We start from the raw sequence: 13,410 nt of genomic DNA, 5'->3' as shown, positions 1-13,410 counted from the left end.
ATGCCAAACAACCACTGTATTGCAGAGCAGCCCATTCAAAGTCTAAAACGCAAGTTTAACAAGGACAAGAAATTTCATGATGAGTACACATCTTTCATCAAAGATATGATTGACAATGACTCTGTTGAAATGGTACCAGTTGAAAAACTAAGTCGAAGTGATGGAGAGTTGTGGTACATCCCACATCACGGCGTGTATCCTTCAAAGAAGGGGACTTTAAGAGTTGTCTTTGACTGTGGTGCAGTTTTCAAGGAAGCCTCACTAAACTGCCAACTGCTGCCAACTGCTGCAGACCTTACCAACCCACTCATTGGTGTTCTGATACGATTCAGGCAAGAACCAGTCGCTTTGATGGCTGACATCAAAGCAATGTTCCATCAGGTCAAAGTGTCAGAAAAATATGTTGACTACCTGTGATTCCTGTGGTGGCCCAATGGAGATGGGCAACAAGATTTTGTTGAATACCGGATGAATATACATCTCTTTGGAGCAGTGTCATCACCGAGTTGTGCAAACTTTGCATTAAGCAAGACTATTGAGGACAACGCAAGTTATGTTCCAGCAGAGGTGACGGACACAATAAAGAACAACTTCTATATAGACGATCATTTGAAATCTGTGTCATTGGAACCGGAAGCAGTCCAGATGGTAAAATACCTGACTGGTCTCTGCCAAAAGGGAGGATTCATGCTGTCTAAGTGGATTAGTAACAGTCGCACTGTTTTGGACCAAAGAGACCAAGGAGTCAGACTTGGACAAAGACAATCTGCTGATGGAAAGAGCATTGGGATTACACTGGTTTGTTGAAACTGATGTGTTCAAGTTCAAAATTGCTGCTCAGGAACGACCACACTCAAGACGAGGTATCTTGTCTACGGTTGGCTCTGTATACGACCCTCTATGATTTTGAGCACCATTTATTCTGCCAGCCAAACTGATCAAGCAGGAGCTCTGTAAGAAAAAGCTTAGATGGGATGAAAACATTCCCCAAATCATCTTAGCGATGGACAGGATGGCTAGTAGATCTCTACAAGATAGCAGAGTTTAAAATGAAATGGTGTATGAAGCCCACAAATTTTGGTCAGACACAACATGCACAGTTGCGTCACTTTTCAGACCCCAGTGAAAGTGGCTATGGCACTGTATCCTATCTCAGGTTGGAGAACTACAACAAAAAGGTGCGTGTTGCTTTCATCATTGGAAAATCTAAAGTGGCCCCCTTAAAACAGACGACCATTCCTGGACTGGAGCTCACAGCTGCAGTCCTCGCAGCCCAAGTCGACATTATCAACATTGAAACAAGACGCTTCCAAAAGATTTGTAGCAAACAGGATTTATTTTCTGAGGGACGCTACTGAAGTATCACAGTGGAGATACATTGGCACCAAGGAAAATCCTGCAGATGAGGCCTCGTGAGGATGAACTGCAGACCGCTTCTTATGCTTCCAAAGATGGATGAAGGAACCAACATTTCTCTGTAAAGGAGAACTGGAATGGCCAAATCCACACTTGGAGACTGCAGTTGCTGTTAATGATCCAGAAGTCAAACGGAAAGTTACAATGAACATCATTGTCAGTGATCCATTAAACACAACACAGTCTTTGATCTACTATTTCTCATCTTGGTGGAATCTGAAGACTGCTGTTTCTTGGCTTCTGAGAGTAAAAACAACACTCATGCAGCTGGCCAGAATGAGAAAAGAGATTGAAACTGCTGTCGGTAGTGTGGAAAAGGATCCTATCACACTAAAGGAGAAGGTTCAGCAGGAAATGTTTGTCTTCAAAGCATCATTCAGTGGACCATGTTTATGTCCTGAAGACCTTATCAAAGCAGAGAACGCAGTCATTTCTTTCATCCAAAGACAAAGATTCAAGGAGGAAATATCTGCACTAGAATCTGGAAAAGATGGTGTCAAAAGAGGCGTTTGTAAAAACTGGATCCAGTGTTGGAGGAAGGACTCTCACATATCCACACTGTTGTTACAACACATTCACGAACAGCATGGACATGGAGGAAGAAATCATATGCTTTCTCATTTCTGAAAAATATTGGATTATTGAGGCTAACTCCGCTGCAAGAAAGATCATAACTGAGTGTGTTGTGTGTCAACGGTAGCGGGGAACAGCTGGAGAACAGAAAATGTCCGACTTGCCCCTGGAGAGAATCCTACCAGATAAGCCTCCATTGAGATGTTGGAGTCGACTTCTTTGGTCCTATAGAGATCAAGAGGGGCCAAAGTTTTGTCAAGAGATATGGTGTGATCTTCACTTGCATGGCGAGCAGGGCAGAGCACATTGAAGTTGCAAATACACTTGACACAGATTCTTGCATCAATGCATTAAGAAAATTTATTTGTCAGACAATGGCACAAACGTTATTGGAGTGGAAAGAGAATGAAGAGATGCACTCACTGACATGAATCAGGACAAGATTCAGAGTGTGATGCTTCAGCGTGGGATAAAGTGGCACTTTAACCTCCGAGGCAGGATCCCTTCACGGTGGTGTTTGGGAACGATTGATCCGCATGGTTCGCAATTTGCTCCCTTCTGTTCTTAAACAACAAGTACTGGACGATGAAGGACTACAAACTGTATTTTGGGAGGTTGAAGCCATTTTATATGATTGACCTATTACCAAGATTTCTGACGATCCAATGGACCTGGAAACACTCACCCCCCCGCCATGTTCTTCTGTTGAAAACAAAGCCGATACTACCGCCTGGACTCTTCACAAAGGCAGACCTATACATCAAAAGAAGATGGAAACAAATACAACACAGCCCTCTATCTCCGGCACTTCACCAGCTCCTCCACCCTCCACCCTCTCAGCACAGATCAATCTTGTGCCTTGAGGATCCTCTTTTGTTTCAGGTCATCACATCTCCAAAATGTACGTACATGGACAGAGTTTCTGGTGCACACATCTTCCCGTCCGGAGCCCAATGATTGGTCCCTACCTTTCCCAGGTAGAGTCTTACACCTCCACCTCCACCTCCACCTCCACCTCCACCTTACACCTCTATCAGGTGTTTTTTTTTGTGTGTATGCAGCGTTCATAAATGAGTCCCTTGAACCAAGACTACATGGAGTATTTGCTTCAGGACCAAACAGGCCAAAGTCCACATGTGAAGGATGCAAAACCAGCAACTATAAATGAGCATCAATGAACAGCCAAATATTAAAAAAAAGAAAAAAAAGAAAACGAAACAAGGCAAATAATCAGTTTTTTCCGGCAGCAGGACACACAAAGCTCTTTGGTGAAGCATGCAGAGTCGCAACACAAATGACCATCAGAGTGGAGGCTGAATGTGTCCCAGGGGACGAGGATCCACGAGGACACTGTTCCTCCACACATAATGAAGGCGACAATCTAACGGGAAAATTGTGATTCATGCTCAGCACTTCGTCTGTTGAACTCTTTAAGTGGCTAAATCTTGAAGGAGATGCAAGCTAGGCACTTCTATCGGCAGAGAAATCCTCATGCAGAGGAGCCGTTCAGTAATGACTCTAGGGTTTATACGTGTACTGATGTTTGGCAAATGAAATTAGAGAAACACATTGATGTGGCTGAGACGACAACATAAATATTGATGACACCGTGGTATATATAATGTTTTGAGCACAAAGTCTAAAGAAGGCAAAGTATGCTGACCTGCAGTGGAAACAGGCTGCAGTGCTGCTGATGATATGAACCTGCTGCTTTTTAACTAGAAAAACAGTTTCTGAACATATCAGTCAAGTGTGTGGATGATCTACAAAGACACAGACATGTTCAATACATTCAGTTATATGATATTTTATATAAAGTTTATATGATATTTTATTTTAACTTTATATGATACTGTATTTAAGGTAGGTAGGTAGGTAGGTATGGTAGGTAGGTATATACTTTATTAATCCCCGAGGGGAAATTTTTTCACCACAGCAGCATACATACAGAAGCAATAATAGAAACAATAGAATAAAATAATGTTTCTATTATTGCTTCTGTTTTATTCAATAGAATAAAATAATAGAATAGAATAATATAATAGAAAAGCAATAAAATAAAATAGCAGTAAATAGCAGTAAAAAATATAAATATAAAATGCACAGTATATACAGTATATATACAGTACATTATATATCTATATATATTATATACAACAAACCAATAAACAGTCAACATATATATATAATATACAAGCAACCAAGAAACACAGTCAACAGTGTTATTGTACTGTGATGGATTTTGCCAGAGGTGAGTTATTGTAAAGTCTTATGGCAGTGGGCAGGAATGATCTCCTGTATCTGTCCTTGTGACAGTGGAGCTGGAGGAATCTTTTAGAGAAAGTGCTCCGCTGTCCCTGCAGCAGGTGGTTGAGAGGGTGGACAGGATTATCCAAGATGGACAATAGTTTGTTCAGCGTCCTCCTCTCCACCACCTTTTCCAGACTATCTAGTTTGTAGCCGATGATGGAGCCGGCCTTCTTAACCAGCTTGTTAAGTCTGTTGGTGTCACTGGCTCCAATGCTGCTCCCCCAGCAGACCCCAGCGAAGTACAAAGCACTGGCCACAACAGACTGGTAAAACATCTCCAACATATCGCTGCACACATTGAAGGATCGGAGTTTCCTCAAGAAAAAGAGTCGACTCATCACCTTCTTGTAGACAGCATTGATGTTGGTCTTCCATTTCAGTCTGTTGTCGATGAACACACCCAGGTACTTGTACTCCTCAACCATGTCCACCTCCTCTCCCAGAACTCTCAGCGGTTGTGGAGCCGTCGTCTTCCTCCTGAAGTCGACCACCATCTCTCTGGTCTTGGCCACGTTCAGAAGCAGGTGATTCCTTCCCACCCACTCCACAAAGTCCTCCACTACTGCCCTGTACTCATCCTCCCGTCCATCCCTTATACATCCTACCACTGCAGAGTCATCAGAGAACTTCTGCAGATGGCAGGACACTGAGTTGTACTGGAAGTCAGTTGTGTACAAGGTGAACAGAAAGGGGGACAGAACAGTCCCCTGTGGAGCTCCAGTACCACTGACCACCGTATCAGACAGCACACTGCCCAGACGGACAAAATGTGGTCTGCCTGTCAGGTAGTCATTGATCCAGGAGACGGTGGGCGCGTCCACCCCCACCACCCGCAGCTTCTCACTCAGCAGCAGTGGTTGGATGGTGTTAAATGCACTGGAGAAATCAAAGAAGGTGATTCTCACAGAATTCCAATACTGTCACAATACAGTCTGTTTCCAGGTCAGACAAGATTTCAGGCTCACAGATATCTCACATGTGTTTTAATAAAATGTTATAATGCCCTCCTGAAGTTGCAGATAACATTTCAATTATTGTGACAGATTATTGTGATTTATGGTTGAGTCACTTTCTTCTTTATATACACTCTCTGAATTTGACCTGATTTACATGTTCCAAACTTCATGTTTCATTAGAAATAAACCATTTCTACCAATTACTAACACATATTGAATGTGGTTGCTTTATCCTCACAGGTTATGGAGGATGAGGGCATGCTGGGAAATGGGAGGGGAGGAGCCCAAGAAAAAGATATGTACATGGGCCCATCGCTGTTATGTTTCTCTGCAGCAGAGAGAAAGTCTGATGATAATACACATACAATACATTTATGGCACCAACCGACTTTCCTCATTACATTTGAATGATGCCTCGTCATTTGGCACAAAATTGTAATAACTACCATAAGTTTTGTTCTGTTTATGCAGGAGTCCATCTCATCAGAGTCAGTGAGTATTTTCCCTTCAGTTCTCCAAGAGTTTCAGTCATCGTTGAATTTAGAGTTCAATTCATCAGAACTACAAGTGAGAATACAATACTTCTTCATCTCATGTTGGACTGAGGCCAGACTGGACTGTGACTCAGGTGTTGTATTCCAGATGTTGTACTTGTGTTCCAGAGGTTCTACTTGTGACATTTTCCACCATAGACATATATACATAGATGCCGCATTGGCCTCTGGATCGTAAGTCAACATGGCTGCCATATTGGTCCGTGCAACTTGCCACATCTCCCAGTTGACACAATGGGAGTAAAAATGGCAGAGTCGTGCGTTGCTTGGGATTGTTCAAATCGCTGCACTATTCACACTAGATGTCAGGGTATAACCTCTCACAGGTACGACTGAACACGTGTTGGTGGTTGTATTGACATCATGTTTATAGCAAACTAATTGGCCACAAGAGTCAGATGTAAACAGCTAACGTAAGAAAATCTGCTCTATTTGCTTCTGAATACAGAAGAGTGACAAACAACCTGGTCATCACCATGGAGACCTTCACCATGGAGACCATTGCAGGGACAAAACAGATAATTTTTTTTATTGTACACTACATTTCTACATATTGTTTTTAGCAGATAACGTTTAAAACAGCAAACTAACAGCAACAAAGTAGCGGCCGTGTGAGAGGATTGTTACCACTTTACGTTGCTCGTCAATATAGTAATTAGTATTGTTTATTAGTATTTTTTACCAGTACAACACCCTGCGCTAAATAGTATGACCTATATTAACCATAACATGACTTATTGTTGCATTGAGCAGGTGTTTCTGTTCCTTTCACCACAAACGTTAACATGTCGAGTGACGTTAGACCGACTTTTTGGAGTTCTCAGAATCTGAGTTTTTACAATCCCGATGATAATGAATCTTTTCCACCATATAATAAATATTTTCCTGTCAGTCTGATGTTAATACACACTCCTCTCTGCAGTGTCGACTGGAGATTATAGTAGACCTCAAGATTCTAATCAACTGGAGCGAAAACTGTATTTTTAACTCCACGTTTATAGTAAACATTGTAATATCAATACAACTCATTGAAAGCGGTTGGGAATTGGAAACGTTATGTTTTTTTATCTGTAAAACTCCAGCTACCCCGTTCACTTGTATGTGATGACAGCCCAGTCTGGCCCGGACCAATATGGTGGACACATTGATGTATCGCAGCAATGTGTGGAAGTGACCAATGCAGCATCTATTTATATATGTCTATGCTTTCCACCTAAACGGTCGCCATCTTGGCTCTGTGGAGGAAAGGGCGGGGCCATCGACGTAAAGAATTTTCAAATTAAAGCGTGTGAGGAAGCTGCAGCTGTTCCTGAACACAAAGTGTTCATTTTCCGCTGCTGCTGCTGGACAGAAGAATCAGTGTGTTTATTGAGTGTTAAAAGGAGGCCACAAAAACACATTGATTTCTGGGTAAAATAATTAAAGCTGCAGATATTTTGGAGGGTGATGTGTTCACATGATGAGGTAATTTCCTGTCAGCACAGAACAGCAGTGTGTGATTTGAAACAACACTAGTCTGTTAAAACTCAAGTACTACACAATAAGAGTCCTGACATGGAAGACCACTATCTGTTAGTGTACTGAGTTCCCTCAGTAGTCATCTGGAACACAGCAGTTATCACTTGGTGAGTTGTGGTGAGGTATTATAAGACAGGACTGGTCCTGGCTAGCTGGTTAGCATGCTAATCTCCATTGATATCAAGTGACAACCGCTGGTTTGTGAACTTCTGTTTTGAAGCCTCCAGTCTGGTCGTCGCCTTCTCAGGCTTTTTGGAGCCAGGAAGTGACCATGTTTGGACAAGCTGGAGAGGAGCGTTGGATCTGACTGAGAATCCAAAGACACTGTAAACTGACTTAACCACAGACCTGTCAAACAAACAGCTCCGCCCCCAAACATATCAGTGTTTGAGTCCTGATGTGTAATTAATGATGAATTATTCCAGAAGAATCAGGACACTGGTCAGAAGGAGGGAGTTTATCTAATGACACCATGATGACTGTAAACATTTACTGACTTTGGATTTCAGGAGAGAACTGGATGCTTTTTCAATGGGAGTCTAAGGAAGACAGCCCCTAGTGGTCCTCAGTGGTATTACACTTTAAAGCAGTTCCACATTGTCTTCCCTTTTCAGACCTGGAGCCTACAAACATTTTTATAAACAGTCTGTGCTAGCCATCTCTGTAACTTAATACATAGACGTCTTTGTCATAACATCCACAGAACAGTTATTTCACATTCTGAGGAGGATTTGAGTTCATTTTAAATGTTTAATGTTTAATGGACTTTTCATGAACCAGTGGGTGTGGGACTGAGGGCCACAGACAGGGTGGGGAGGTCAGGGAGTACTGAGGGATGGATGACCATATTTTTGGTTATTTGTTAAAAATAAAGATGAACGTCCTTTTTCTTCTTTATGTAAGTAAACTACTCCCATAAATAAACTCCCCAAACAACCATCAACAGGAGGTTTTACATTCTGTCAGTTTAGACTGACATGCAGCTCTGGTGGAAGTTCATGATATCACTGCTAATTATTCCTTGCAGACACCCACATTTCTTTATTCTGTGTCACTAAACATCTACAGTGACAGTCATGTGACTCCCCTGCTGTCAAACTAAAGGCCAAATGCTTGTTTTGTTGGTGCAGGTGATTTAAGGAACTAAAGGTTGAGTGTAATTTGTCCTGTCCAGGACTGCTGAGAGCGAACAGTGTGTGAGCAGCTGCTGCTCTCTAATTAGTGCCCTCAGCTCAGGTACTGCCACTGAGCTCTTACCTTTGAACTTCACTTGTTAAAATGCCAGACGGACGTCAATTAGTAAGAGGCAAAGGTCTGGGTGAAAGCTATGGTGTCCGGCTCGCTGTGAGCGTCATCACATATGCCTCTTTAATGAGCTGCCATCCATTGTGCTGTCTGTTCAGCTGTGATCGTCTGGCTGACTGCTGGGTTGGTCTGTCCGTTCTTCAGCCCTTCACTCGGGTCCTTCTGACTCTGGGAGCCAGAACAGAGTGGACTGTTGAGGGTCAGACATGTTTTAGGACATTATCTGCTTAGAATACCATTTCCTGTTCAACATGGACATTGTCCCCCCCCCCCGAGGAGAGAGACAGAGACCAGAACTCTGTGATGCTTATGCTCCTATCGTCTCTATAACTAACCACGGATGCTCTACAGATGTGTTCTTCTGTTCTGGAAACTCTGATCATCAGCTGTAAACCTTCTACTCTTCCTGACAGTTCTTTCATTCTGTTTGGTGTTTACATCCCAAAGCAGGCCGGCATGCAGAAGGCAGAGTGGACGCTCAGCGAGCAGATACGGTGTGGACAGACTAACCTGCACTCGTTTATCCTCCATCAGCCATGAACTAAAGATTGTCAGCTGATTAAAGTCCAGACCAGAGAGGAACCTCCTCCTGTTCATACACTTTGTGTGGTCCAAGTAAACAACTGAATCAGTTTAAGGTGCACAGTAACTGGAGCACCCACAACAGTTTATAACGAATTAATGAACACACACACACACACACACACACACACACACACACACACACACACACACACACACACACACACACACACACACACAAATTTATATATTTCCTTGTTGAATGCATTCCTGTTTTCCTCCCATCGATCCATCCAGTCCTGCCGTCTGATCCAGTCAGAATCTCAGCGCTTTCAGTTCTGCCTACGATCCACCTGGACTCTCTACTCCACTGAACCGGACTTCAGTCATCACAGCCACTCACCCTGCCAGTACCGCGCTGCCCGTCCCCGGATCTAGAACCTGTTCAGCTGGAGTCCCAGTTCAGGTCTTCGTTTCATGGAACACTTCCGGCATAAATTCAGACCCCTAACATGGAGCCAAACTACCAGAATCAGCCTAATGTTGCTCCAGGGAGCGATTCCACTGCCACATGATTCGGCATCAGTCAGCAAGTGGACATCACAAGGAAAATCCCCCCCCAGGAGAAATGAACGTGTACAGACTTACCCCAACACCGTCCTCCTGTCTGAACTGTCTCCACGCCTGGCCTGTGTCACTGTAGAGCAGCACGTATCTGCTGACCCAGTCTGAACTGTCGTAGCGCCCCTGTGTGGCCACAGCCCTCACCTCCATCCGCTCCCTGAGGTCCACCTGGAGCCAGGGCTCCGGGTCTGTCACCATGGGAGACCAGCCTCCTGCTCCTAGAGGAGCAGACAACGGGATGAAGAGCTGCATAACTCTCTCTCTCACTCACACACTCACACTTGTGACCCTCCACAGCTGACACTCATTGCATGCTGTAGAGATGATGTCGTGCTGTAGAGATGATGTCATGCTGTAGAGATGATGTCATGCTGTAGAGATGATGTCATGATGTAGAGATGATGTCGTGCTGTAGAGATAATGTCATGATGTAGAGATGATGTTGTGCTGTAGAGATGATGTCATGATGTAGAGATGATGTCATGCTGTAGAGATGATGTCGTGCTGTACAGACAATGTCATGATGTAGAGATGATGTCGTGATGTAGAGATGATGTCGTGCTGTAGAGATGATGTCGTGCTGCAGAGACGATATCGTGCTGTAGAGATGATGTCGTGCTGTAGAGATTATATCGTGCTGTAGAGATGATGTCGTGCTGTAGAGATGATGTCATGCTGTAGAGATGATATCGTGCTGTAGAGATGATGTCGTGCTGTAGAGATTATATCGTGCTGTAGAGATGATGTCGTGCTGTACAGATGATGTCATGCTGTAGAGATGATGTCGTGCTGTAGAGATGATGTCATGCTGTACAGATGATGTCGTGCTGTAGAGATGATGTCATGCTGTACAGATGATGTCATGCTGTAGAGATGAGGCAGCGGCTCAGCCTCTGCTCTACTCACCATCTCTCCTGTTGAGCTTGGCGTTGTGGGCAGCGTAACTGCTGGAGGGCTGTGAGGAGCTCTGGAAGGACGTTTGTGGTAACGTGGACACCAAAGGACTGTTGCAGTGATCTGTGAAGGAAGCAGAAGGACTCACTGTGATCCAGTCACAACATGTATCTTTGTTGTCTTCAGTAACAAAGGGAAGATCAGTGGAACATTAAGGCTGTCAGTGAATTTGCTGTAATTAAAGAAGGACTTCATCATGAATTTGAGGTTTTCAAAATTCTGCAGAAGAAACCCAAGTGGAACATCTGCCAGGTGTCTCAAAGACACATGTCTGTTCTTACATGAATCATGTAAGAACAGACCTTCACATGTGGGAGTGACATCAACTCCAAACTCAAAGCCTCACCGACACAGAAGACTTCTACTTGATAAATCACTTCAATCCTCTCATTTCTTTCTCAGAGTGAAATCACCAGTTAGAAATCAGTCACTGATGCAGACTGGCTGATTTTTTTCCCCACGTTATTTCTTATTTAACTGACTGGTTAAAGGTTAAGTTAAAGGTGGAGTTTAAGGTTAAAGGTTAAGTTTGTTTAAACAGTGAGAGACATGAAACAAAGGAGCAGACACAGCTGAAGGCTGGACTTTGGGTCCTTCATCCTGTGAATTCTAATCATACGAGCACAAGATGTTCAGCCTTCAAATCTACTGCTGATCATATCATCGTTCCTGAACAGATAAGTGACGTATCGCATTAAATGTTGCGGCTGTAAGGAATTGTGGGACGGCGTTACCTCCAATCCTTTATAAAAGATGGTCCTTTGTATCCTCTGCTAAAAGAGATAGGAATGGAAACATTGAAGCTCCTTTCCTAAACATGTGAAGAATTCTAACAGCTCTTAATATGGCTGCCACTTATTTACTTCCAGGTCACGTCACTCACTGAGGAACCTTCCTTAGCAAATTGGACTATTTGAATGCATCCCAGGACCGTGTTCAAAATAGAAGAGCACGGTTGTCTTCATGAGGCTCACTTGTTCATACAATCAGTCGACAGGTGTAGTTCAGGTGTGACTATGAAAGCCTGTGTCAGTCAAAGTTAGGACTCAGATGTGAACACAAGTAGGAATCCGTGACTTGATCAAACATTGAAGTGAATCACAGACAGTCCGGTGTTAGAGGTTCATTCAATGTTACATTCTCCAAAGACTTCAGAGAAGAATGAGATGTTTATTCGGATGGATCAGGATCTGCTCTGTTTGAAGATAGTAAAATACTTTGTGTCGGTTGGGTTTCCATTCAAAATGAAAGTGACGTTGACTCCACCCCAAGATCCACAATATATTAATATGCAAATATTCACTCATTCAATTCATGCTTGACGTGTCGACATCACATGCTGACTGACTCCAAACTGTGATGTCACAGGTTCACAAATATAAATAAATATAGTAAAACTGAACAAACATCTGCCACTGATTCAAAGTCAGATCAAAAACACTGTTCACCTCCATCTGCACCGGCTGATGTCACAGGAGACAGAAACACAGAAGTATTCTTCTGCAGCGTTTAATGTTGAGTTTGGAGCAGATGAACACTCATGTGAGTTTATGATGAGCTTTAAAGGTGTTTTTTAAGACTTAGACAGAGACTCACTGTGGCCTCCTGCCTCCATCTTTATGTTTTATAAAGTTTACCACATCCTGACTGTGCTCTGTGCAAACAGGATTTCCTCATCAATCCCACATGTTGAAAACACAGCATCTATCGTCATCCTGAACTTAAAACATCCATCTGAATCCATTACCCTTCAAACAGAACAGCCTCTTTGTGTTGACATGATTAATCTAATTTATGTAGATTTTCTCTGAAAATGCACCGTCGAGGAGTTGAAGTTTTTCGTTGGAAGTAAATCATCAGTCCGTCAGATGTTTAGAGTTTAAGGCAAGAATGAAGGAAAATAACAGAGCAGCCTCACTGATCCACCTCTCAGATGGACGTCCAACAGTCCATTAACATGTGACCCTGGACAGAGGAGGGCTTGTGTGTGTGTGCGTGTGTGTGTGTGTGTGTGTGTGTGTGTGTGTGTGTGTGTGTGTGTGTGTGTGTGTGTGTGTGTGTGTGTGTGTGTGTGTGTGTGTGTGTTTGTGTTTGCTCTCTTTAATCCAGCAGCGTGAGATTAGACTATTTCTCCCAGATTACCACATTCTGCAGTGACTCTTCGTAGTTTCATTGGTTTCTGGAAACGAATACACAGATGACACTTTTGTATTTTTACAAACATAAATCCTTGGGGCCGCTTTAACAGCTGCACTTCTAACCTGCTCTGTCATGTCAGATGGAGGCTGGCTGTTGTTCAGCTCAACCCTTTTATAGACTGAAACGCTCACAGTCGGTCTGTGAATGTCAAAATCATTCAGTCTACAAAGTGAAGCTGCTTTGGAATCACCAACATTTTAAACAGTAAATTAATTACGTCATATTTTTTTCAGAAACTGTAAATTATAATTTAATTTGTTTTGTAATTCAGTGCCATGTAACTAGTTGCAACTAGCTAGTCTTCAGCACTGCGGGTGACACTGGAACATATCAGCTGGATCAGGAGTCTGAAAGTGTCAGAGAGCTCTTGCATGTTCAATAACATTTACTCACATAGCTGAGCTCCACCCAAACAGCTGAATCAGCTTCTTTATGTCAACAATAACAAACTGATACAGGTGGAGTGAGGAGGCACAGGT

At 43.1% G+C, this 13,410-nt stretch overlaps 1 protein-coding gene across 3 annotated transcripts in view; it reads right to left on the bottom strand.

Annotated features, from left to right (window-relative positions):
- Window positions 1–13,410, bottom strand: part of LOC138201594 (contactin-associated protein-like 5) — a 106,947-nt gene that overhangs the window by 70,447 nt on the left and 23,090 nt on the right. For all 3 annotated transcript variants that reach the window (XM_069155215.1, XM_069155216.1, XM_069155217.1), the window contains exons 2-3: window positions 10,685–10,795; window positions 9,803–9,996 (exon numbers count right to left, since the gene is read on the bottom strand). In XM_069155215.1, the coding sequence (XP_069011316.1) occupies window positions 9,803–9,996; window positions 10,685–10,795 (305 nt within the window). The remainder of the gene's footprint in view (window positions 1–9,802; window positions 9,997–10,684; window positions 10,796–13,410) is intronic.

This window comes from Embiotoca jacksoni, unplaced genomic scaffold (genome assembly GCF_022577435.1).
Source record: "Embiotoca jacksoni isolate LCO1_2020_lvr unplaced genomic scaffold, fEmbJac1.0.p SCAF_2, whole genome shotgun sequence".
Classification (NCBI taxonomy): Eukaryota; Metazoa; Chordata; class Actinopteri; family Embiotocidae; genus Embiotoca; species Embiotoca jacksoni.
This window is presented reverse-complemented; position numbering and strand designations above follow the sequence as displayed.